Source organism: Euleptes europaea, chromosome 16 (assembly GCF_029931775.1).
Source record: "Euleptes europaea isolate rEulEur1 chromosome 16, rEulEur1.hap1, whole genome shotgun sequence".
Classification (NCBI taxonomy): Eukaryota; Metazoa; Chordata; class Lepidosauria; order Squamata; family Sphaerodactylidae; genus Euleptes; species Euleptes europaea.
The window spans coordinates 35,962,015-35,989,732 of NC_079327.1; the positions used below are offsets into that span (position 1 = coordinate 35,962,015).

Sequence of the window (27,718 nt, forward strand, 5' to 3'; positions counted from 1 at the left end):
AGGATTCTCCAGGTTTAAAATACAGATGCTTTAAAGAAAGATAAAACAAACAGGAACCTACTGGCACCTGAAGTACCAATATTTATAACAGGGGTTCTCAACAAGGGGGGAATCCCCCCCGGGGGGGATTTTAGGGTTCCAGGGGGTGGAATTGGGACCACTATTCCGCAAAGTGCATATTATTCGGAACGTACCTTTTGAGATAGATTATTTTGGGAAGTGTGTGTGTTAAGTGCCGCTTTGGGAAGGGGGGGGAATTATATTCTGAACAATGGTGAAAGGGGGGAAAGCTTTATTTATTTATTTATTGGTAGTCTTTAGGGCGCCAATAGTGAAATAATTATTAAGCTCGAACTTAAAATGATTTTTTATTCATAACAAACTTAATAATGCAAACACTGTTGCTGTTATGCAGGTTTTATTTTGTTTTTTTTTTAATCTTATATTTTGGAAATGTACATCCAGTTTTGTTTTTTTTCCTTTAAATTTTTTTGGGGGGCCCCCAAGAGAGCGGGGCCCTAAGCGACAGCTGGTTTAGCGTATACATAGATCCGGCACGGACACCCACCTCTTGTGGGGGGTCTTCCTCTTTCCCTGCTGAATCAAGGACACTAAAGCGAGCGAGCGTTTCCGCAACTTAAAAAATGAATTTTTATTCATCACGAACTCAACAATGCAAACACTGTTGCTGCACGCAGGTTTTATTTTATTTGTGTGTGTGTTTTTTTTTTATCTTATATTTTGGAAACGTACATCCAGTTTTGTTTTTTCCCTTTAAAAATTTTTTTGGGGGGGGGACCCAAGAGAGTGCCCTGACCCGGATGGCCCAGGCTAGCCTGATCCCGTCAGATCTCAGAAGCTCAGCAGGGTCAGCCCTGGTGAGTCTTTGGATGGGGGACCCCCAAGGAAGTCCAGGGTTGCTGTGAAGACAGGCACTGGCAAAACCACCTCTGTTAAGTCTCTTGCCATGAAACCCCCCCCAAAAAGGGGTCGCCATAAGTCGGCTGCGACTTGACGGCACTTTACACCCCCCCCCCCAAGACAGCTTGTTGAGCGTAGGCGTCAACCCGGCACTGACACCCATCTCTTGCAGGGGGGGGGGGCTTCCTCTTTTCCTGCCGAATAAAGGCGACTCGAGGGTGCGTGCGTGCGCTTTTCGCCCTCTGCACCCAGGGCAGGCTCTCAGCCCAGAGGGCGGCGGCGGCGGCTGGGCTGCAAGGAAAGGCAGGCGGGCGGCGGCTCCCAGCCTCCCTCCACCGACGTGTGGGCGTGTTCCTAGGCCGGGGGAGGCGGACGGGAGCCGCAGCAGCGACCCCGGCACCACCTCCTCCTCCTCCTCCTCCTCCTCCTCCTTAAGTCTGCGCCTCTTTGCAGACGAGCAGCCCGCAGCCTGCCCGGAGGAGGCGGCGATGAAGCGGCGTCGGTGGCGCTGCGCCCTGGGCTTGGCGCTCTACACGCTGCTGCTCCTGCTGCTGGTCCCCTACGTGCTGGACTCGGCCGGCAGGGGGCGCGCGAGCGAGGGAGAGGCGCCGCCGGCGCCGCGCCGCCGCTGCCCCGGCCTCCAGGGGGCGCTCGGCGAGTGGAGCTGGGCCGAGGAGCCGCCGCCGCCGCCGTCGGGGGGAGCCGCGCGGGGTCCGCCGTCGGGCAACGGGACCGGGGCGGCGCCGGGCAGCCTGGCGGGCGGCAAGCGGCACATCTACGTGCACGCCACGTGGCGCACGGGCTCGTCGTTCGTGGGCGAGCTCTTCAACCAGCACCCCGACGTGTTCTACCTGTACGAGCCGGCGTGGCACGTGTGGCAGGCGCTGTACCCCGGGGACGCGCGCAGCCTGCAGGGGGCGCTGCGCGACCTGCTGCGCTCGCTGTTCCGCTGCGACTTCTCGGCGCTGCGCCTGTACGCCCCCTCGGCGGCGGCCGCCCTCCGCCCGCCGGCGCCGGGCCTCCCCCGGCCGCCCGTCCCCCGGGGCAACCTGAGCACGGCCAGCCTCTTCGGCTGGCGCACCAACAAGGTGATCTGCTCGGCGCCGCTGTGCCCGGCCGCCGCCCGCCCGCGGGGCGAGGTGGGGCTGGTGGACGGCGCGGCCTGCGAGCGGAGCTGCCCGCCGCGGGCCCTGCGCGACCTGGAGGCCGAGTGCCGCAAGTACCCGGTGGTGGTGATCAAGGACGTGCGGCTGCTGGAGCTGGGCGCGCTGCTGCCGCTGCTGCGCGACCCGGAGCTCGACGTGCGCGTGCTGCAGCTCTTCCGCGACCCGCGCGCCGTCCACAACTCCCGCCTCAAGGCCCGGCAGGCGCTGCTGCGCGAGAGCGTGCAGGTGCTGCGCGGCGGGGGCCGCCCCCCCGCGCCCCCCCGACGGCCGCAGCAGCGCGCCGAGGCCTTCCTGGCGGGCGCCCTCGAGGTCATCTGCCAGGCCTGGCGGCGCGACCTGCTCCTGGCCCGCCGCGCCCCGCCCGCCCTGCGCGCCCGCTACGCCCAGCTGCGCTACGAGGACCTGGTGCGCGAGCCGCGCGCCCAGCTGCGCCGCCTGCTGCGCTTCGCCGGCCTGCGCGCCCCGCCCGCCCTGCAGGCCTTCGCCCTCGACATGACCCGCGGCGCCGCCCACGACCCCCGCCGGCCCTTCCTCGTCTCCGCCCGCGACGCGAACCACGCCGTCCGCGCCTGGCGGGAGCGCCTCAGCCGCCAGCAGGTGCGCCAGGTGGAGGAGGCCTGCGGGGACGCCATGCAGCTCCTCGCCTACCCGCTCAGCGACGACGGCGACGCCAGGGGGCGCCCCAGCGCTCCCCCTCACCCAGGTGCGTGTGTGAAGGGCCGCCAAGTCGCCCCCGACTCAGGGCGACCCTAGGAATGAAAGTCCTCCCAAATGTCCTGTCTTGGACAGCCTTGCTCAGATCTTGCAAATTGAAGGCTGCGGCTTCCTTTATTGAAATATTGTCGAAGGCTTTCATGGTCAGAGTTCATTGGTTCTTGTAGGTTATCCGGGCTGTGTGACCGTGGTCTTGGTATTCTCTTTCCCTTATTGAGTCCATCCATAACACCTTTCTGGATGTACCAGGGTATGTGTGTGTTAAGTGCCCTCAAGTCACTCCCGACTCATGGCGACCCTATGAATGAAAGTCCTCTCAAATGGCCTAACTTTGACAGCCTTGCGAATTGAGGGCTGTGGCTGCCTTTATTGAGTCACCCAGGTAGCCACCCACTAAGCTCTCCGGGGTCATACAGTGAGGTCAGCAAGCAGGGTCTGCCCTAAAGCTGCTTGTCTGCGGGCGGGCATACCGAACAATGCCCTTTCAATCCAGTTTCAATGCACTTTGCAGCTGGGTTTTACAATGGGGGTTACTGCATTATGTATTCTCAGCAATGTATTGTGGGTGTGTGTTAAGTGCCCTCAAGTCGCTTCCGACTCAGGGCGACCCTAGGAATGAAAGCCTTCCCAAATGGCCTCACTGACAGCTGTGCTCAGACCTCCAAATCGAAGGCTGCGGCTTCCTTTACCGAGTCAATCCATAACACCTTGCTGGATGTACCAGGGTGTGGGTGTGTGTTAAGTGCCGTCAAGTCGCTCCCGACTCATGGCGACCCTATGAATGAAAGTCCTCCCAAATGTCCTGTCTTGGACAGCCTTGCTCATGTCTTGCAAATTGAAGGCTGCGTCTTCCTTTATTGAAATATTGTCGAAGGCTTTCATGGTCAGAGTTCATTGGTTCTTGTAGGTTAACCGGGCTGTGTGACCGTGGTCTTGGTATTGTCTTTCCTTTATTGAGTCCATCCATAACACCTTGCTGGACGTACCAGGGTGTGTGTGTGTTAAGTGCCCTCAAGTCGCTCCTGACTCATGGCGACCCTAGGAATGAAAGCCTTCCAAAATGTCTGTTGTGTATGTATATAATTGGGGAGTTATCAAGGGAGGCGGAGGAGCTTGAGTTCTGTCGAAGGATCCTAAACCCTGCTCACCCTATTGGTCAAGCAAACGGATCCTATTGGCCCTAAGCCAGCATGTCCCATTGGTCACCGAGAGGGTATTTCCCCCCTATCACAGATCAGGGGGGGAGTTCAACAACACAGCTTTATTTGATTTCAGCACAGAACTAACTAACTTACACACTGAACGTGCCCTTCTTATGTGCCCCCCTGGCTGCCAGCCGTGCTCAGACCTCCAAATCGAAGGCTGCGGCTTCCTTTATTGAGTCCATCCATAACACCTTGCTGGATGTACCAGGGTGTGGGTGGGTGTTAAGTGCCGTCAAGTCGCTTCCGACTCATGGCGACCCTATGAATGAAAGTCCTCCCAAATGGCCTGTCTTGGACAGCCTTGCTCAGATCTTGCAAATTGAAGGCTGTGGCTTCCTTTATTGAAATATTGCCGAAGGCTTTCACGGTCAGAGTTCATTGGTTCTTGTAGGTTATCCGGGCTGTGTGACCGTGGTCTTGGTATTCTCTTTCCTTCATTGAGTCCATCCATAACACCTTGCTGGATGTACCAGGGTGTGTGTGTGTTAAGTGCCCTCAAGTCACTCCCGACTCATGGCGACACTATGAATGAAAGCCCTCCCAAATCTCCTAACTTTGACAGCCGTGCTCAGACCTCCAAATCGAAGGCTGCGGCTTCCTTTATTGAGTCCGTCCATAACACCTTGCTGGATGTACCAGGGTGTGTGTGTGTGTGTTAAGTGCCGTCAAGTCGCTTCCGACTCATGGCGACCCTATGAATGAAAGTCCTCCCAAATGGCCTGTCTTGGACAGCCTTGCTCAGATCTTGCAAATTGAAGGCTGTGGCTTCCTTTATTGAAATATTGTCGAAGGCTTTCACGGTCAGAGTTCATTGGTTCTTGTAGGTTATCCGGGCTGTGTGACCGTGGTCTTGGTATTCTCTTTCCTTTACTGAGTCCATCCATAACACCTTGCTGGATGTACTAGGGTGTGTGTGTGTTAAGTTCCGTCAAGTCGCTTCCGACTCATGGCGACCCTATGAATAAAAGTCCTCCCAAATGTCCTAACTTTGACAGCCGTGCTCAGATCTTGCAAATTGAAGGCTGCGGCTTCCTTTACTGAGTCCATCCATAACACCTTGCTGGATGTACCAGGGTGTGTGTGTGTGTTAAGTGCCGTCAAGTCGCCTCCAACTCAGGGCGACCCTATGAATGAAAGTCCTCCCAAATGTCCTGTATTTGACAGCCTTGCTCAGATCTTGCAAATTGAAGGCTGCTGCTTCCTTTATTGAAATATTGTCGAAGGCTTTCACGGTCAGAGTTCATTGGTTCTTGTAGGTTATCCGGGCTGTGTGACCGTGATCTTGGTATTCTCTTTCCTTTATTGAGTCCATCCATAACACCTTGCTGGATGTACCAGTGTGTGTGTGTGTGTTAAGTGCCCTCAAGTCGCCTCCGACTCATGGCGACCCTATGAATGAAAGTCCTCCCAAATGTCCTAACTTTGACAGCCTTGCTCAGGTCTTGCAATATGAGGGCTGTGGCTGCCTTTATTGAGCAGGTAGCCACCCACTAAGCTCTCCGGGGTCATACAGTGAGGTCAGCAAGCGGGGTCTGCCCCAAAGCTGCTCGTCTGCGGGCTGGCATGCCGAACAATGCCCTTCCAATCCAGTTTCAATGCACTTTGCAGCTGGGTTTTACAATGGGGGTTACTGCATTACATATTCCCAGCAATGTATTGTGGGTGTGTGTTAAGTGCCGTCAAGTCGCTTCCGACTCATGGCGACCCTATGAATGAAAGTCCTCCCAAATGTCCTATCTTGGACAGCCTTGCTCAGATCTTGCAAATTGAAGGCTGCGGCTTCCTTTATTGAGTCAATCCATAACACCTTGCTGGATGTACCAGGGTGTGTGTGTGTGTTAAGTGCCAAGTCGCTTCCGACTCATGGTGACCCTATGAATGAAAGTCCTCCCAAATGTCCTATCATTGACAGCCTTGCTCAGATCTTTCAAATTGGTTTTTTTAATAATTTGTTTTCCAAATTAGTTCATATTCAGTTACAAATATCCATTAACAAATTATATAATATAACAAACTTTTTTCTTATCGTACTAACATATATATCTTTGACTTCCCCGCTCCCCTCCTCTGTCTCTTTGTTATCATTGTTACTCTCTTTGTGTCTATTATCTAATTCTTCATAATAAAACCCATATCGGTTCTTGTAACTGTGTAACCGGGGTTACACAGCCAGGATAACCTACAAGAACCAATGAACTCTGACCGTGAAAGCCTTAGACAAAACCCATATCATTTACTTATAAATATGATTAATTCTCATCTTTTCGTAGTTATGTCAGCATATTTCAATTAGATCAAAATATATCCCTTAATATCACAATTGAATTCATTCATACAATGTTTTCTCCATGCCTCCCATTCTGCCACAAATTCAATGTCTTCTTTTTGATTTATGAATGCTGGAAGTTTTGCCATTTCAGCTAATTCCATCATTTTGTCTATCCACTGAGATCGTGCAAGTTGAAGGCTGTGGCTTCCTTTATAGAGTCCGTCCATCTCTTGTTGGGTCTTCCTCTTTTCCTGCTGCCCTCAACTTTTCCTAGCATGACTGTCTTTTCCAGTGACTCTTGTCCTCTCATGACGTGACCAAAATACAATAGCCTCATATTAGTCATTTTAGCTTCTAGGGTCAGTTCAGGCTTGATTTGATCTAGAACCCACTGATTTGTTTTTTTTGGCAGTCCACAGGATCCGTAACCCTCTCCTCCAACACCACATTTCAAAGGAATCTATTTTCTTCATATCAGCTTTCTTCACTGTCCAGCTTTCACACCCATATATAGTAACAGGGAATACGATGGCATGAATTAATCTAGTCTTGGTGGCCAGTGACACATCCTTACACATAAGAATATTTTCTAGCTCCTTCATGGCTGCCCTTCCCAGTCTCAATCTCCTTCTGATTTCTTGGCTGTAGTCTCCCTTTTGGTTGGTGGTGGAGCCAAGGAATAGAAAGTCTTGAACAATTTCAATTTCCTCATTGTCAACCTTAAAGTTGTGTAATTCTCCTGTAGTCATTACTTTTGTTTCCTTGATGTTCAGCTGTAGTACTGCTTTGGTACTTTCTCTTTTAACTTTTAGCAGTAGTCATTTCAAATCTTCACTATTTTCTGCCAATAATGTAGTGTCATCAGCATATCTCAAATTCGCCACCCACTAAGCTCCCCGGGGTCATACGGTGAGGTCAGCAAGTGGTGTCTGCCCTAAAACTTCTCGTCTGCGGGCGCGCATGCCGAACAATGCACTTTCAATCCAGTTTCAATGCGCTTTGCAGCTGGGTTTGACAATGGGGGTTACTGCATTATGTATTCCCAGCGATGTATTAAGAGTTTGAAAATGTTATAAAAAATACTGTTCCTACTTTCCTATGTATTCCCAGCGATGTATTAAGAGTTTGAAACTTATAAAAAATACTGTTCGCACTTTGTTTGGCCCCTTTAGCTGTGAAGAAGTCTTCCAACTGTTTTTTAGCCGTGGCATCCAAAAACTCTTTTAAAGCGATGTTTTTTATAACGTTTTCAAACTCTTAATACATCGCTGGGAATAAATAATGCGGTAATCCCCAGTTGTGAAACGGAAAAATCCACTTGCAAATGATCATTAAAGTGCATTGAAAGTAGAGTTGCCAGGTCCCTCTTCGCCACCAGTGAGGTTTTGGAGGCGGAGCCTGAGGAGGGCGGGGTTTGGGGAGGGGAGGAACGTCAATGCCATAGAGTCCAACTACCAAAGCAGCCATTTTCTCCAGGTGAATTGATCTCTATCGGCTGGAGATCAGTTGTAATAGCAGGAGATCTCCAGCTAGTACCTGGAGGTTGACAACCCTCATTGAAAGTGGATTGAAAGTGCGTTATTTGGCATATGTGAAAGTGCCCTGTGTGTTTGTGCTTCGCTTGCCATTGTTAAGGCAGGAACAGTGCCCTCCCCATACTTCCTCCTCCACTCAGTAACAACTAGAAGGATGAGTAACAAGAATCCAGCCACTGCTGGAAAAAGATTTTCTCCCATGTCAGGCCTCTGTAATAATGATGTACTGCCTGGGTCCTATGCATGTGTACTCCTAAATTAGTTCCACTGTATTCCATAGGGCTTACTCTTAAGTAGGCACAGCTTGCAGCCTTAATGTCTGAAATCAGTGATGCCAGACCGTTACCACACTAGGTATTCCCAGCGATGTGTTAAGACTTTGAAACTGTTATAAAAAATACTGTTCGCACTTTCTATGCGGTGGACTCTGATCTGGAGAACCGGGTTTGATTCCCCACTCCTCATGAGCAGCGGACGCTAATCTGGTGAACCGGGTTTGATTCACCGCTCCTGCACACGAAGCCAGCTAGGTGACCTTGGGCGAGTCACGCTCTCTCAGCCCCACCTACCTCACAGGGTGTCTGTTGTGCGGAGGGGAAGGGAAGGTGATTGTAAGCTGGTTTGATTCTCCCTTAAGTGGCAGAGAAAGTCAGCATATAAAAGCCAACTCTTCTTCTTCTTCTTGCAACATGATTTTCTCCTCCTCTGTCTTATCTTCACAACAACCACCCTGTGAAGTAGGTTAGGCTGAGAGAAAGTGACTGGCCCATGGGCACCCAGCAAGCTTCCCTGGCAGAGTGGGGCATTTGAACCGGAGTCTCCTAGATCCTATTCTGACACTCTTAACCACTACACCATGCCAACTCTCTAATGGGACACAGGATTGTGGGGTTGTCTTTGCAGGATTAATGATCCGAGAACCAATAAACTGAGTGAAATTCAAAGCTTAGTCCAGAAAAGACTGACACGCTGTTGGTCAATGACAGTCATTCGAGGACCTGAGCAGTCAGCCTGTCCTGTGGTGGGGGGGCTACACTCCTTCTGAAGGAGCAGGTTGGTAGCTTGGAGATGCTGCTGGAGTCTAGCTTGCAGTTGGAGTCTTGAGTCTCCTCCATGGCACATAGTGCATTTTTTCAGCTGAGGGCAAGTTACAGGGGATTCCTCGAAAAGTGTGATGTGGGCATGGTGCTCGATACTCTGGTTGCATTAAGATTAGATTTCTTTACTGTGCTTCACATGAAGTTGGCTTCGAAAACTGTCCAGAAACTTCCATTTGTCCAAAATGTGGCAGCCAGGTTATTGCTGGAGACTGGATATAGAGAGCGTATCTCCCCTGTGCTAAAAGATCTGTACCAGCTGCTTACCTGTTGCTGGACACAATTTGTAGTGCTGGCTCTTTAATTTCCTAATTGGCTTGGGGGTGGGGAACTTGATGGGCCACCTCTTCCCCCACTGTCTAGCTCACCAGTTAGAAAGATTTTCTTCCCAAGCCCTGCTCTCTGTGTCACTGCGTGCAGAGATGAAGGGAGGTGGGGGAAACCAGAGACAGGGCTTTGTCAGTGGCTGGAATTCCCTTCCCCCTTAAGTTTGCCTAGCACCTACCCTATTAGGCACTAGGTCAAAACTTTTCATTTACTCTAGCTCTCAACTGAGAGTTTTCATCTTTTTTAAAGCTGTTTTTATGGTCTGTGGTTAGCCTGAAGATTGTTTTCTGGCTATCATTTTATGGGTCGGTTTATTAGTAGTAATTCTTCTGTTGTTTTAATGATTTTAATGTATTTGCTTTTACTTTTTGAGCCACCTCAAGCAAGTACCTGAAGAGGTGGTATGTACATTTTTTTCATTAATAGGGAACACTCAGTCCATACTTTAAAGTTAGCAGAAAAGTACAACAGAGGCTAAGACCTTAGCTCTGCAAACTAATTTGTGTTGCTTAACGTGTTGAAAACAACCTGGAGGGGTGAAACTCACGTGATGTGATGTGGGCTAAAGCATTAGCTAATTCTGTCTTTGATTTCAGTTTCTACTAATTTGCTTGGGACAGATGACTAGCCTGTAATTTCTTGGTTCTTCTCCTCTGGGCCTCTTTTTAAAACTCAGCGTAACATTTGCTACTGTCCAGTCTTTTAGTACAGTGGCTGATTTTAGTGACAAGTTACACATGTGTGTTAGTAGATCAACAGTCTCATATTTGAGTTTCCTAACAACCCTTAGGTGTATGCCATCAGGATCTGGAGACTTATTGGTTTTTATGTTCCCCAGTAGGTCTGAAACTTCATTGCTCATCACCTCAATTTGACAGTTGAACACGTGAAGCTGCCTTATACTGAATCAGACTCTTGGTCCACCAAAGCCAGGGGATTGAACTTGGGACCTTCTGCATGCAAAGCAGATGCTCTACCACTGAGCACCACAGCCCCTCTTCACTCCCTGATGAGTGATGGTATACCCTCACTTTTAAGTAACCCTTAAGAGCCCAGTATTTCCACCCATATTGCTTCTTTTGGGGAGTTAATTCTGCTAATATTTTCTGACTTATTTGATTCTATGCCCTCTTTGATATACAATGCATTGCCTCTCCCCAAACATGCATCCCTGTCCTGCCTATAGAACTTATACCCAGGGATAACCATATCCCATTGATTTTCCCCTTTCCTCCATATTTCTGAAACACCCACGATATCTAAATTGTCATTTAGCACCAAGCACTCCAGCTCCCCCTCACAACTATCTTGGTTTTATCCTGTTGTTGGCGTTCCAGAGTCACTGGTTGGCCACTATGTGAGACAGGATTCTGGACTAGGTAGAATACTGGTCTGATCCAGCAGTGCCCTTCTTATATTTATGTCCGTTTATTCTGTTGGGTTTTTTTGTTTTTGTTTTTTTGGTAGGGATTGATCTGTTCATCCTGTGTAGAATGCAGTCCAGCGCTGTTGATACATGATGGCATATATCACATTACGGAATCTATCTGTATTGTAATTTGAAACATGAGCAAGGCGTCAAAAAGCTTCCCTTGTGCTTGTGTAGAGAATGTTTGCAGAGGTTTAAAGTTAATTCCAGATGGCTAGCCGTGTTAGTCTGTAAAACAGGAGCCCAATGGCACATTTATTCCATCATAAGATTTCCTGAGTCAGAGCTCCCCTTCTCAGATGTATTGAAGCATACATCCATTAACTTGAGTAACCAGTTCACTCAAGAGTGGGTAAGGACAACTCCCAACTGCTGTGAGATAGCCAAAGTAGACTTAACATAAAATCTACTACATGATAAGCAATTACAATAGGAAATAACAGAAGTATAGCTGAACTTATTGATGTACGTAACATGCAGGATATGCAAGATTTTAGCTCCTGGTGTGAGGAGTCATAGAATCATAGAGTTGGAAGGGACCACCAGGGTCATCTAGTCCAACCCCCTGCACAATGCAGGAATTTCACAACTACCTCCCCCACACACACCCAGTGCCCAGAAGACGGCCAAGATGCCCTCCCTCTCATGAACTACCTAAGGTCATAGAATCAGCATTGCTGACAGATGGCCATCTAGCCTCTGCTTAAAAACCTCCAGGGAAGGAGCACTTACCACCTCCCAGGGAAGCCTTTTCCACTGAGGAGCCACTCTGACTGTTAGAAAATTCTTCCTAACGTCTAGATGGAAACCCATTTGATTTAATTTCAACCCATTGGTCCGACCTTCTGGGGCAACAGAAAACAACTCGAAACCATCCTGTATATGACAGCCCTTCAAGTACTTGAAGATGGTTACCATATCCCCTCTCAGTCTTCTCCTCTTCAGGCTAAACATACCCAGAGCTCCTTCAACCTTTCCTCATAGGACTTGGTCTCCAGACCCCTCACCATCTTTGTTGCCCTCCTCTGGACACGCTCCAGCTTGTACAGTTAAGTCCCAGTTAAGATGTGGGGGAAATAGTCATGAAAGGATTCTAATCCAGCAGTTTTGCATTGGATTCTCCCTCTGACATTCCCTTGCTGGAAAACAGTAACTTTTATATCAGCAACAGAATTTCCTGGAAGTGGTTTCTGAATATTGTGGTTTTTAAATGTCAGATTTATGTCTATTTATTGTTTTGTGTAAGGACTGACCTATTTGTCCAGTGCTGAGAGTCTAGAGGCATTGTTGACATATGATGGCATATATTACATTGGAGAATGAGACAGAGATGGTGTGGCTGATGTTGCTAGGTTTTAAGGGGCTTGCCAATAATTTTTTAAAGTTAGATTTCTTAGAAAAGCAAAAACTTGGAAGTTTTTCTTTATTATACTGAATCCTACCTAAGTCCTAACCTGTAAAGTCCATTGAGAAATAGATACCTTTTGAGAATTTAAGTGGTTTTCTCAGGCATCAAAACCTGTGGTACAAAATACTTCCTCAGCTTCCTCCTGATGCACATATTTTCATCCTCTTGACTGTTAAACTCTGGCAAACATACAAAATAAAATCCATATGTTTCCTGCCAAGTTAATCTTGTCAAGATATATAGGGGTTGGGAACACTTGTCTTAACATATCATACTGGGTTAGCATTCAGAACAGGTCTTCACCATTCCCGTCTTTTATCGATCCTATTTCTATTCTAGTCTACTGTCTATTTTCTCTTCTCTTCATATCTTCTCTATAGTCGTTTATATAATTCATATAATTCAGACAATTACTCTAACATTTCTTATTTTCTGCTATTCTAACTCGTATCTTTGGTCATAACAATATTTACATTGTTTTTATCTTTAGTTCACAGTATATCTTTCATAGAATGCTTGCCATTTCTGTTTATGTTCACCCGGTGGTTTTTTCTTCGTCCAATTGGAGAGTCTTGCCATGTCTGCATATTCATACATTTTTGTAATCCACTCATCTAGTGATGGTATTTTTTTCTTTCAAGTATCTGGCATAAAGTGTTCTTGCTGCTGTCATCCCATATAAATCTTATATTTTAAATACGAAGGAATTTGGGGTGTTTTTTATAAACTTAGCATTTCAGTAAAGTTACAGGATATTTAAGGTTACATTCCCATTTGATATAGAAATTATACTGTGAACCTCAAATTGGGGGTTAGCCTGGATCAAGAATGATCCTATATGTTAATACTGCTGAGAAGAAAAACAGTTGACACAATTATTACAACCACATAGAAGGAGGTTTTGCAGCCTCATTTTAGGTTTTTATTATTATACTGAGTTGTGCTACTCCACAGAGAATGTCAGTTGATCTAGTTATGGTTTAACAGCAGAATCCTCTGCATGTTTATTCAAAAGGCTGTAGTTGTATGCACCGTTTCTTGGGAATAAATTATACTGAACCCAGTGGCACTTGCTCTTGAATGAGGCGCCATAGGCATGCTTTTAATGGGATTAATTTGCGGTTAGGTACGCAACGTTTAGTCAGAATCAGGCAGCAGATTTGTTTTTAAGGTTAACTACTTCTGATAAATCAGCTGCAAAAACTATAGGTGGTTGACAGCAGGGGCGTAGAGTTCTCAATTTCCAGGAGGGGGCACGGAACTGAACCTGGTCCAGCCCATATTTAGTAATCTATATTGAGTTTTTTCAATATGACAATATTATTTCAATATGAGAAAAGGAGATTACATCCAGGCATGGGGGGATAAAAAGGCTGGCAGGGTGGAGGCTTCCCCCATGTCTGGGGCAGGCTTGTAGGCTAGGTGAAATTCAGGGAAGGTGAGCAAAAGGTAATCAGCTCACCTGCCTGCTTGATAGTAATTAGATTTTGCATGCAGGAAGACTTGCATTTGCTGATGAAATTACCATGATATATCAAGGTGGGTGCCTGGCTTTGCAAGCCCCCTTGGCAATGGGTAGGCATGCAGATGTCCTATCCGTCTCCCGCCTTAGGTTTTGGCCACTCCCTAGCATAGCCTGAAGAGATTCTTGACCTCACCTTGAAATCAAGGCATAGCTGGCCCCTAACATGGCTGCCAAGGCAAATTTAGCCAGGATGGAATCAGGGCAGACAGCACACATCTGGATAGGAAGGGGTCCTTTGTAACACTCCTGCACATCCATAGCTAAAGATAAAATGGAGACTGGGACCATTCCTTTCTCTAAGGCATGGCCACCAGGTAAAAGGTAAAGGTAGTCCCCTGTGCAAGCACCGGGTCATTCCTGACCCATGGGGTGACATTACATCTTGACGTTTACTAGGCAGACTTTGTTTACGGGGTGGTTTGCCAGTGCCTTCCCCAGACATCTTCCCTTTACCCCCCAGCAAGCTGGGTACTCATTTTGCCAACCTTGAAAGGATGGAAGGCTGAGTCAACCTTGAGCCGGCTACCTGAAACCGCCTCCCATTGAGATCGAACTCAGGTCATGAGCAGAGCTTGGACTGCAGTACTGCAGCTCACCACTCTGCGCCACGGGGCTCTTAGGGCCACCAGGACACAAGTAATAAAGCAATTATCCATATCCCACCTGTGAAGGCAAACTATAATTCTCCTGATCCATTACTTACATCAGATCGTTCCAGAGGGTAGCCGTGTTGGCTTGTAGAAGAGCTAGATTCGAGTCCAGTTATACCTTAGAGACCAACAAGATTTTTTTTGGGGGGGGGGTATAAGGTTGAGAATCGATGCTCCCTTTGTCATATACCAATGAAGAGAGCTTTGACTCTTGAAAGCGTATACCCCAAAAATCTTGGTCTCTAAAGTGCTACTGGACTCAAATCTAGCTGTACTTAACATCAGAGTTTGTGTTGCAGGTTACAGGAAATGCATTCCTCAGTCCAACCACGGAGGCCTCCTGATTTTTAGATGGACTGATCTTTCCCTTTCCCCTTCCATGCTCTCTCTCTCTTTTCTTCACAGACAGTATTATCCAGTGGAGGTCCCCCCCCCTCTTACCTTTACAAAAACGCATAAAACCAGCCCTGTGCCTCCTAGGAAGCTATTAAGTTGCTTTAAAGACAAACAGGGCTGACTGTACCTGAGAACCTGACCGCCTGACCAGGTTTGGGATGCTACCTGGCAGCCTGGGGGGAGGCATTGCCCCTGCTGGAAAATCCGGGGTGGGGTAGAGAGCCCGAAGAAAGCATTGCCCCCACTGGGAAATCCCAGGAGGAGCTTGAGTCCCACAACCCTCCCCCATAGTTTACACCTCGGTCAACCGAAGTTTTGAAGAGGCCGTCCCTTTTTTTCCTCCCTCAAGAGTGAATGTGTTTTTAAAGATGGTGCCTAGGACAGTTATGTGCCTCATAGGAGCCTTCAGTCTTTTTTTATTATTATTATTAAAGATTGTTAATAAATTTTCAAACAGAAAAAAACAAAATACTAACAACAAAGAATATAAAAAAAGATAAAAGACAAAAAAGTAACAATATAGATAGCTACATAATAAGAATGATATATCTATTAAAAAGTTCACAAAAAAATAACCAAACGTACAGTTGTTACGTACAATTATCTTATCCATTATATTCAGGAGCCTTCAGTCTTGTGCACTGAGTAAGCTGCAATGACTTCTGAGCAACCAAATATAATATTGTGTTGTGTGATTATTTTAATTGGCTGCTAACTCTTAATTGCTGTGCATTCCTGCCTTCTTCTTCATAAAATCATGGTGCCAGAAGCTCATATTAATAGGAGAATGAATACAGTTCTATTTTTCCTTTTGCAAGGAGTGTGCGCGTGTGTGTGTGTATGAAAAAAAATGTTGCGGTAACTAACTTTCCACTTCTAAACTGCTATAACCTGTATAAAAGCGGTGTCTGTTCTCACTTGTCGAGGTATGAGTTACAAACAGGAATCGAATTCTGCTCCTAAGGCCGGTCTTCCTGCACACATGTGCAGATAGATACTTCACAGCATCCTGGCCTACTTCCGTTCTGTTAGCCATATCCTGCTACAGAGCCACATACTGGTGAATAGATTCAGCTTCCCCAATGAGGCCATCACAGCCGCTCATGCAGCCACTGGAAGAGCAGCAGTCAGACAAATATTGCTGTGTCTGAACCGGTGGTCAAACAAAACGTTGGCCTAGATAGAGTGGGACAAAATTTCAAAGGCTTGAAAGTTGCCCGGCGCGGGGAAACATTTTTTTTTATTTACCTTTATTTGATAACTAGATTTTGAATCCGCATCTTTCAGTTAATTAATTCCCTGTAACCCAAGTACATTTTAAAACTGTAGTTAGTATCTGAAAGAATTTGATGTTCTTTTGATGGCTGCTAAAAAAAAAAAAAAACCACCCTCCAGCAGGAGGATTAAAAATGAGAAGCTGGTTTTAAAAATGCCAATTATATAAAGCATAAGAAGCTTTTGAGAAAGCAGATAAGAATTACACCAAGTAGCTAAAAGGGCTCTATAGATGTGCTTGAAACAAGGCATGGGCTGGATCCAGATTAAACTGGCGATTTCCACCAGTTCTTCCTTCCTGCTGTACACACACCTCATGTTGTTCCCCAGGGTCTCCTAACCCCAGGAGCAGCATTTCATGGAGATAAGTGGCTGCAGTGGAAGGGGGGAGGAGGAAAGTTCTGTTCTGCTAATGGAAAATTTAATCTGGCTCCAGCCCAATAAACTGTAAAGCATTCAAGTGATAATTTTTGTGTGATGTGAAAAAAGAAGCTTGTAAAATTATCACAGTACTGCTCTGTACAAGAAAAGCCTTTTCTTGGAAACTGATAGGTTTCTTCTAAAAAAAATTTTTTTTTAAATATAGCATGCACAGTCTTTATGTTGAGAAGCTCAGATTCTTCAGGAATTCACTGCTGATGGTAGATGAATCCTCTCAGCTTTTCCACACAAGGGCATTGTGCCATCAGGAATGTCTTGGTTTCGTTTCAGTGTGTCCATTTTATTTGGTGAGCCAACTCTTACTTGAAAAAAACAACACACCAACCCAGAACAATCATGTAATGCCAAAAAACTCTTGGGTGGCGTCCTACTGTGATGTCAAGTACTAAGAATACATTTTCTTTTGGAACTCTTAATGACCCCAGAGTTTAAGTAGGAGCAGTTTCTCCTGCAATGGGAAACAGATTGTTTTGAGAACAACTTCAGGTAAACGGCATAAAATCCTACCCAGGGGCATGACCCACAAAGCATGTATCCGATTGTTGAGACAAAGCAATTGCACCCCAAATTGGGAATCAGTACACCAGCATCAGAATCTTGAAATCACAGATCACTGCTAAAAATAGGGCATATTTCACTGCTTAGCTCAAGGCTTGGACCAATATGTTTCCATTGCCTCAGATATCATGAAGGAATTAGCATAACCCCCCCCCCAAAAAAAACCTTTCTGAAAACGCCAGAAAGATAATACAATGAAGTATGAATCATCTTTGGACATGCAGATGCAGGAAGTTCTGTTTTTCAGAACTGTAGTTGCAGTGTACATTAGTAAAATGTGCTGCTTCTAACTTTGATTGCACTAATGTACCCAGAAGTTTCTCCTATGAGTACACCTGGAGGGTCTTATACCTGTATTTATTCATGAGACAGACACCTGCATGAGTGAAGGCTTAGAAGCGGATGTATACACCCATGTACGGGGGGACAGTATTACTGACACGAGTCTTGACATTACTTGACAAATAATGAGAGAAAATACTGAATCAGACCGACGTGGCACTTTTAAGAATAAAAAAGATAGGCCACCTGAAATGTGGCAGAGGAGAAAGACCATTGTTTTAACCTAGCATTTGGTTTGTTGGCATGTACAACAGTAATTTCCATTGTGAAGCCAGGAGAAAGTTCAGCTCACCCCATGGTTGACAGATGTACCATGAGCTCTAGTTTTATTTATTTACATTATTTATGCCGAAAAACAGAAGGAACTCCATTAGGAAACACAAATTTTAGGTTCAGCAGGGGAAGGCAACAAGACATTTTGCATAAGAGTTTCTTCAGATAATTACTGAGAAAGCAGAGAACTTGATAAGTCATTTACAGCCATTAAAAAAATTATTTGCTAGGAAAGAAGTTGGATGACCACACTAAAACCACGTTCCACCAAATATGTTGGAAATGTAACAAGTAGCTTCTTAACTACTGTCAGTAGTGCAGGATAGGAACCAGAAATTCCCTTCTTTAACCAAACCTCTTGGTACAATTTCTTAAACTTTGGCTTCAGCTCAGTGTCATTTTGTAGCTCAGTTAGTTCTTCTTCCACTACCCCAATTTCCTCAGTATCTGAAAATAGATTTATCACCCAAACTGGAATTTCCATCAAAAGAAGATCCTCAAATGGCTCAGACATCTTTTCATGCAGCATATGCAAATAGTCATAAAAACTTGCAGCTTATCATCTCGTATCCTACCTTTCTAGCTCAGACAGGCTCGGAAATTGGTATAGCTCATGATGGCCATTTAGACCCCCTTCCTACCTAGTCCTTGACACATTATGTGAAGCAGATGCTGGAAGGGCTTTGGAGGTAGAATTCTATAAAGTGGGTTGTCCTGCAGTTAAGGTACAAGCAAGGCATTCCCCTAGCTGTTGGCAAAGGCAGTCACCCACTATGACACATGGTTAGAATTGTCGGGGAGGAAGTGACGGTGGAGTCGGAGTAGGCCCGTTTGGGGCATACGCGCCTATGCTGCTGATCTCACTGCTCCCCATACTGCTAGATTTACTGTATCAAAAGCTGCAGATAAATCTAACGAGCAACAAGGAGGCGTAGCCTTTGTCTACACTCAGATGGAGGTTGTCAACTAAAGCTAGTAGAGATGTCTTTCCCACATCCCAGCCTGAAGCCAGACTAAAAAAGGTCTAGAGCGGATGAGTTATTCTCAGTAGGGTCTGCTGCTGCTCTCTAAACCACATTGCCAAGAAAGAGCAGGTTAGAAACCAGGTGATAATTGGGCACATCATTTTGTGGTAGGGATTTTTTTAAAGTAGCAGACGGATATCTGCCTCTGAGTGGCTGAGGGAAGGTATCCTAGTAAAGCCTTATAACTGAGCATGTTTTTAGGATCCTAAAATCCCCTAGGGCATTCTGGAGCCCAGTAGGATGCATAAGCCTCTGCGGGCAGACTATTTTAACCAGACTCCCTCACATGCAGGGTATTGGGGCCACATTTGCCTTTACTTTAAGTAGTTAGTGGTCAGACCATGCTTCAGGTCAAAGCTCTAACCCCAAAACCAGGCAATCCCTCAGTTGCTCAGTGCCAGAAATTAAATCCATTGTGCAACCTCATTCATGTGTTGACCCAACACAATTTGACAAAGGCCCAAGGCAATCAAAGAGACTATAAAATCCTGGGATGGTCCTGGTAAGGTATCCTTGGCATGGATATTGGTCCCCCAGAATGATCAGTCATGGAGTCTCTGGTAGCACATCCAACAGTACCTCTGCTTACTCATGTTTCTGTTAAGCAAGCCAGGTCAATTTCTTCTTCCAGCAACATCTCATAGAGGAGGGCAGTTTTGCACTTCACTGATCTGGTGTTGCACAGTATTAATGTAGACATGGGGCGGAAGGGGGCCTTGGTATCATCAACTCTTGGGATGCTGCTGATAAGAGTAATTAAGAGTAGTATTAATAGATACTGTTTGTAATGTTGGAATTCAGATCTTTGATTAATTAAAAAATTGGTAAAGTAAATGCTCAAGATGCTTATGTGATATCTATGCAACTTAGAGCAGTTCATTATTAAGTAGAATCTATTGTATAAATGAGTGATCTTTGATCATATATTGGCTTATTTACAACTATTCACTGATTTCCTTGGAAGAAGTATCAATCTGTGTGTGTATGTAATGTTTAAATTCTTTAATAAAATATATTAAAAAATAACTCTTGGGATGCTGCAGAAGTTAGACAGGCAGTGAGCATCCTTGCCAGACACTGGCAATTTTTGATAAATTCCACCCCCATGCCTACCAGCTCCCATTTGCACTGGAATAGTGCATTCCTCATCCATCCCGTTCCAGGTGAAAGATTACACCTAACTTCTAGTAAAAAACCTCCCCAACAACCCACATTATAGTATCCACAGAGAAAGCCACACAACTGTATTTGGGAGTATCTTCTCTTTGTACATTTCCTCCCTTGCACTTTCTAAAGGTAAAGGTCCCCTGTGCAAGCACCGGGTCATTCCTGACTCATGGAGTGACGTCACATCCCAACGTTTGCTAAGCAGACTTTGTTTACGGGGTGGTTTGCCAGTGCCTTCCCCAGTCATCTTCCCTTTACCCCCAGCAAGCTGGGTCCTCATTTTACCGACCTCGGAAGGATGGAAGGCTGAGTCAACCTTGAGCCAACTTCCTGAGACCAACTTCTGTTGGGATCGAACTCAGGTCGTGAGCAGAGCTTGGACTGCAGTACTGCAGCTTACCACTCTGCGCCACAGGACTCTAGGGTTTCTTTCTAGGGTTATTTTATTCCTACTTTTTAATTAAAGTGGCAATAAGACATTGTATATATTTGCATTATGTTCTTGTAAGGGGAACAATCTCATCAGACGAAAACATCCTTTGGTTTCAATGAAATAGTCCAAAGCCTACATGGGACATATGCACGTTCAGGCAAAATATTTTTTTTGGGGGGGGAGAGAGTATTGGGATTTCTAGTGCCACCTCCTTGCAGGCACAGTGTTTATGCACGTATAAACAATACGCTTACAGGCTCCATCCTGGTTCCCACCTCCTACACATGTTGCCTATGCATACACATCTCATATACAGTGGGAAACTCATGCTTGAATTAACTTAATTGAAATCATTGGCACTGAAAATGCTTCATTTTGGCTGGATTGGGCCCTGTGTGTATAGCTAAGGTTATCCCCCCCCCCCAATAACTGCCAGCCTTGCAACACTGGAAAGATGGGGGATTAGTTAAAGTAGGCTATTTCCTCTTCAGGTTTTAATGTGGGTCAACTTATGCCCCTTGAGACTCTTGCAAATCCTTTCCCTTTAAAGGGTTTAATTAGGTTAACTGATCTGGATGGAGAAGAGGAGGAAAAATCTTTATCCCCAAGAAGAGAGAGAATCTAGCTCTTATAGCAGTTAACTCATATCTAATAAGAGAAGTAAAGATTTAAAAACCGGCACATTGGCTGACAGGGGTAACTGTGTGTGTGTCTGTGTGAAGAACAGTGATGAAGGATCAAATGAATCTTTTTTCTTCCATGCTCAGAACTGATGAGAAGATGAGAGGGGCAGGCTTTCCTTCACCTTACTAATTTTGCAGGGAAGGGCATAGTGGAGTCTGTCTGCTGGACAAGGAGCTGCAGTTGAACAGGTAGCAAAAAGGGTCGGCTTTCTCTTCTCCCTTTGAACTCGGAGGAGCACCTGTACATGCCTTATGGTATGAGCCAGGGCATGGAGGAGGGGGTTGAGCATGTTGTCTTCTCCAAGGACTAAAATTTCTGTCAAAGGGGCTTACCTATTTAATTCTACAGTATCTTCAGGTTGGATGAGCCATGTTCGTTGCAGAGAGATAAAGCCATTTAAAGGTACCCGTCTTGCAATGGGTGACGTGAGAGAAGGGAAGTATGATCCTGTAACGTATCCTTCTGTGTAACAGGTGGAAAAACTTCAAATATAATAAGTAAGAACTGATAAGACTGAATATTGAGAGTTGAGCTTTGACTTATGAAGATGTTATTTTTTTCATGGATACATCCTTATAATCAGGTAGAAGTATGTGGGCTGCCCAGAGGCAAGAAAGCTTGAAATTGCCATAGTTATTTAAAGTACCTGAGGCGGGTTAACTCACCCATGTTTCTTCTAATGCAAAGTGATTATTTCTCCCTTTAATCTTCCTATATTGAGGTCCTTGTGGGACTGGGTCAAATAGAGTCGACCATGGCTTTAGCTGTCAAGATTTTTGACAAGTTATAAAAAAACAGATGTGCAAGTCCTGCCTACTACCATCAGGAAGATCCCAACTCTTGTAGCCTAACTTTTATCTTCCTCTGTTGTGCATTTTTGGATCATTCCTTGGCTGGTTTTATGTGTTTGAAAGAAATGCTGAACTGTGACCTTCGCATCACAACAGGTCAGAATGATTAACCTCATACTGTCGGGAGAGTCTAGCAAGGTATTTAGAGCCAGAGAAGGCAGCCTGTCAGTCTTAAAGTGTTAAGCTCTGATGGCGACCTATATTATTAACCAAGCAAGACGGTCAGTGTATGTTTCATTTGCCCCTTCAGCTGAAATTAAACGAATCCTGTTACTTCTCTGCACTTTGAAGGAATCAAAAGAAATAGCCAGTTTTACATCTGTGAGATTTTCTTCTGCATTGGTATTTCCTTATTAGTCAGAGGAAGCAGGAGCTTGGCAGGTTATTTTTAACTGATGTATAAAACGTAGCCTTTCTCATACTGCCCACCATGCCCTTCTTTTGTCTCAAGGCTCTGTGTAAGGATTATTGAGTGATTCCCCCTACAGCTTCTTGGTCCTGCTTTTTTTGTAATGTATATCCCCTCTCCTGAATACAGATCTTAAGCAAAACTTTTCTGTCTCTACCAGCCTTCCTTCTTTGTCTCTCTCAGCAGTTGACTCTTTACTGTTGAAAGCTTCTTTGCCCCACTGCTGCAGCTAGGATGTTTGAATGCTTTTATGACATCATTTCAGCTCAGACAATGGCTGAATCTGGAGGGATACTAATGACAGCAGCCTATTTTTAACTTCTTATATATAAATCATACTGGTACATAATGCTGAACATTTGTGTATCCATAAAATTGTAACTCTGCCATTTTTTCCTGTCGAGTTCCACTATTACAGCCTGACTAAGAAAGCACTTTTCATCTTAGTTCTCCCTGTGGGTAACCATACAGAATATTAATTGTGTGTCTTTGTTTTATATACTAGTTGTGAAACACAGACACACATACAGCCCAATCTTATTGCATGTTTATTCACTGTATTCAGTGATGCATAGTCTCAAGTAAATATGCAACTTCTAGGTACAATATGTAGGTACATATGTACTGATATGTTTAAAAAGTGCAGATCAACAATAATGTGGAACCTGTTCTTTCACATACCTTTTTCTTCGCTGGAACGATGCACAGACCCGGCTTGCGTCGTTCCAGCGCGACGCGCACGTGCCCAGCCGGCTGTGTGTGGCCCCGCCCGCCTCCCAGCTGGCCGTCGGGGCGGGGAACGCCGGCTCGCGCCGTCCCGATGCGCACAAGCCCAGCCGGCATTCGCTCCATAAGACAAGTTTTTAGAGGAGGAAAACAAGATTTTTTATTGTTTTCCTTCTCTAAAAACTAGGTGCGTCTTATGGAGCGGTGCATCCTATGGAGCGAAAAATATGGTACCTTTGCAACCCAGATGGAAAGGGAGTAGGGTAATGGGAAGCTAGTAAAAATATTTCTGTACTGGTGAGATGCGTTCCAAATCCTATATCAGATAGCACTCTTATAATTGCATTCTGGACCAACTGAACTTTACAGACTGTCTTCAAAGGTGGCCGGCCCTGTGTAGAAAACACTGCTGTAATTCATGTGATCAGTGTATGAATAATTGGGCCCCTATCTTGCTGTTCCAGGAAGGAAGGAACTGAAATAAATTGTTTAAATACACTACGGGCGTTCGATCCTGGCTGGATCCTGGCTGGAACAGGGAAGAAAGGAGGCTAAAGCGACCGTGCGTTTTAGCCCTACATGACATAGATTAGACCTGTTCCTCTGAGACCTCAATTTAATAGCACTCCCAAAGTGCAGTTTTAGGTGGAGCACAACTTCATCTAGGATAAACCCAGGTTGGCTACATTATCAACTAGCAGTAATTCAGTGTTGTCTGGACTGAGTTTAAATTTATTGGCTGTCATCCATCCCATTACTGCTTCAGGCACTTGCTTTGAATCTACATCACCTCAACTGAAAGGGAGAACTAGAATTAAATGTAATTTGCATACTGGTGACACCTTACAAACCTCCATACGCCTCTTGCAGCAGTTTTGTGGAGATGCTGAACAGCAAGAGACACGAGATAAAGAGTTTTGGGGGACCCACCCTGTAGATGATTCCCACTACCACTTCCTGGTATTGATATGCCACGTAGGAACCACAGTGCCTCCAATGTCCATTGCAAACAGTTGGTCCAGAAAGATACCATGGTGGATGGTACTGAAAATTGCCAAAAGGTCCAGAAGAATCAACAGGGTTGCACTTCTGACAGGGTGTCTAACAGTGCAATCGTAAACAGTTATTCCAGTATAAGCCCATTTTCAGTGGAGAAAGACTGGAGTAACTTTACTTAGGATTTCACTGTCAGCCAGTTTCAGTTCCAAAACTAGAACAGAAGCCACATCGAAATGGTCCTAGATAATCCATCTGATCCAACAGTACCTGGAATTGAGTCACTACTATTTGCTGAAGCACTGTGCCCAAAGGAAGGGAATTTGTGAATGGCGAATACTGGTTATAATTGTTAGGATCTAGGGAAGGCTTCTACAAAAAACGTTTTCAGAACCACTTTCAGGATGGTGGCAGAAACCCTTTTCTCAAAGTGGCATATGTAGCACCTGAACCTAATTGGTAACTCTCCACTAATAAGCTGTAATGAGCCAGGAGGGGTGAAGATCAACCTGTGAGGTGGTAAATTGGACTTTTTCAAAGCAACTTATCTACTTCATTAGGTCACAACAACTGAAATCCAAACAAGCGTGATGCAACTACATCTGTGAAATATCTTGCCAACAAGTCACAGTGAATCTCCAGGCCCTCTACATTATCCTCTTGGGGACCTGAGAAGACCCCCTAAATAACCAGAAAAACATAAGAAATGAACTCACTTCTTATTGTAAACTCAGAGATTAGTATGCCACATTAATGTGAAATGTGAAGAAACTACTGTGAAATGTGTTCATCAGAATATTCTAAGGAGTCCTTTGTGCTTAGGTAGCCCTATGGTTGGAATCACCCACATTTGTTGAGTTGCCATATGAAATAATTTTACTGAATGCCATATCCTAAGCATTATCCTTTTAGTATGATCAAATACCTTTGATAATATGAAGTCAAATACTTTAATCTCTGAGATTAAGATACCCATCACTTACTTCTTATTTTCACAGTATAGTATGTCCTGAAACTCAAGTCCTAGAAAACATTTAAATTAAAAATGTACCTGCCTTGATGCCGGTTTCTCAGATAACAAGATAAGTACATCCAGGCTCTATTTAACCCAGTTTCTGAGGATGAAAAAGGTAGTGAGCACAAGACGATACGGTTGCTTAAAGGTGTTAACTATTTAACACAGGAGGTGTTTGAGTAACTCAGTAGATGCAAAGACGAAACTGGCACAAACTGCTGGGACATACTTCTTGATCCATGATGCAGTCTCCCCCCCCCAGTACATCCCAGTTAGTTTGTACCTGTATAACAATGTTAGTAAGAAGTTTATTTTAAGCCAGTGATTATTAACAAGGATCATACACCTCTCTGAGGAGGCGATCTATAAATTGGGAGGGGGGATTTTAGGACTGGGGGCAAATAAGGAGCATTTGGGATTTGAAGATAGTTCCTTCTCTACACTTGCACTGGCTTTTGACACCCAGTTGAGCAGAATAGTTTTATACTTTTCTCATTCTAAAGATAAAATCCCAAATGCTCCTTTACTTGATCATTAAGGAGCTAGCTGGTGGCCGTCAGGCACCAGGGTCCCATTGAATTATGCCTGAGATTTGTGCATTATATGCATATGTCATAAATATATGTAAATAAAGCTGCCTTCCCTACACTGCTGTTTTTATATTATGATTTTTTTACTTGTGGCTGGAGAGTGCAGCCTACTTAGCGTGTAGTAGAACCTTAAAGGTTAAGAAACAGTTTTAAACAGTTATGGTCAGAGAAAGTAGTAGATGTTGAAGGAAATCACTGATTGAGAGAAACTAGTTTCCTTTTTATACCCTGACCTTCTTCCCATTTGGGACCTAAAGCTGCTGGCATTGTTCCCTTCTCCATTTTATCCTCGCAACAGGCTGAGACTGTGTGACTGGCACACTTGAGGTTACCCATTGCAGAGTGGGGATTCAAACCTGGTGCCCTGGAGCCTACTCCATCACTTTAATCATTATACTCCCCTGTAGTTTCTCTCGTTGAAAGTGATTTTGTTTCATCCAGTTTTGAGACTGTGCTTAACTGAGACCACATGCTTCCACCTTCTGAGATAAAGAGGACAGCCGTGGCCTTCTCTGTCATGGTGCCTCAACTGGTTAAACCTCTCGGTTATTACATGGGTTATTTGAACCCCCAAACGTACTACCATGGGGGGGGGGGAAGTCATGATTTAAGTGACCTCTATTATGTGGGATTTAAGCTGTTATCGGGGTTGCGTCTTGGCAACCCGATTTGTTGCCCACTGGTATCTGAAGTGCCAGTGGAAGGAAATGGGGACTCGTGCCAGCATCATGCCACAGAGTGTTTGCAAATCCTAGAGCATGCCATGATGTCACTTCTAGAGAAAACTGGAAGTAATACCACATGCCAGTGAGCCAGTTCCAAAATGCTCCCAGGGTATGGTGGCTGTGGCCTAGCAACCCCAGCTGTTATTGATAAAGCATTGAAGCCAGCCAGTGGGAAGCATCATACAGACGTGCGATCTGTCTTGAGCCTGCGGCAAAGGTGGACAATAAATGAAGTAAATATGATTTAAAAAAATATCACAAAATTCATGGTCTGAGCCAGGATTATGCAAAGTTGAAAACCGTGGCAATGATTTCCATACATATTATATTCTAGTGATGCTGGCATTTAGTTCTAAAGTATTTGAGTTAATGTGAAATTATTGGTTCTTGTAGGTTATCCGGGCTGTGTAACTGTGATCTTGGTATTTTCTTTCCTGACGTTTCGCCCACAGCTGTGGCAGGCATCTTCAGAGGAGTAACACTGAAGGACAGTGTCTCTCCAAACACAGTGTTACTCCTCTGAAGATGCCTGCCTCAGCTGCGGGCAAAACGTCAGGAAAGAAAATACCAAGACCACGGTTTCACAGCCTGGATAACCTACAAGAACCAACGAACTCTGACTGTGAAAGCCTTCGACAATAATGTGGAATTAATTTGCCTCTTTGTATGTAATTCAGCTTCATCTCTAGAGAATGTGATAGCATGCCCCCGATTGGCCTGTCACCCTGTTGTATCAGTACACCCTTGTTTCCAAAGAACACTAATGTGCACGGAAGCTTTTGAAATCATGTCCTAATCCAAGCTTTTATTTTTTCTCTCTCACCTGTACAGGCTAACAAACCAGCAGCTGATTTGTAACAGGATACAGACAAGGAAGTATGCATTGCATACACAGTGGAAATGGCAGCGGACAGCAACTTCTACTGTAGATTCAACATTTCAGAATGAACACAGACCAATCTTAATGGAGCAGACATTACTATAAAGACAACTTTGAGTAAGGAGACTGGCATGGTGCAATATTAATAATTGTCCCTCTGCTTGTGAAGTACTTTATCTTCCAACTCCAAGCTGCCAGTGTGTTTTCAGTTCTTGGTACTGCCGCTTCCAAGAAGCTTTATCAGCACGTGAACAACCGGCTACCGCAGGAAGAGGAATATGAAAGCGTGTGGTTTGTTAATGGACACGTGGTTCACAATCATTTTAAATGTCCTGTTCATTTCATAAAGGGAGAACTTCAAATACAATGCCTGTGCGATTCATGAGTCCTTATTAGAGAAGGTACCCAGTCAACTGTTAATGTAAGACAGTAGTTTCTCACCTAATCATACCTACCTTGATCACCGTCAAAGGACTTGCCTTTAGGTTTTTTATTGTATTTATCCTGTCTTTGCTTCTTCTCTGCATTCATCTTTCTCTTTTTCAGAAACTTCAGAATTGGTGATAGTGGTATGACCATCAGTTTGGAAACCACTGATCAACTGAAAAGCTAGATTTATTTTAACACAACATATAGAGGACATAGGAAACACAAACCATTTCTTTTCAGAAGTAGTATTTGAAATG

General features: G+C 45.1%; 1 protein-coding gene across 1 annotated transcript; it reads left to right on the top strand.

The window, feature by feature from the left end:
* The first annotated feature begins 1,409 nt into the window (after positions 1-1,409).
* On the top strand, positions 1,410-27,084 carry CHST7 (carbohydrate sulfotransferase 7). The gene is made up of 2 exons (XM_056862173.1): positions 1,410-2,790; positions 26,984-27,084. The coding sequence occupies exons 1-2, from the start codon at positions 1,410-1,412 to the stop codon at positions 26,986-26,988; spliced, it is 1,386 nt and encodes a 461-aa protein (XP_056718151.1). The 3' UTR covers positions 26,989-27,084.
* The last annotated feature ends 634 nt before the right edge of the window (positions 27,085-27,718 follow it).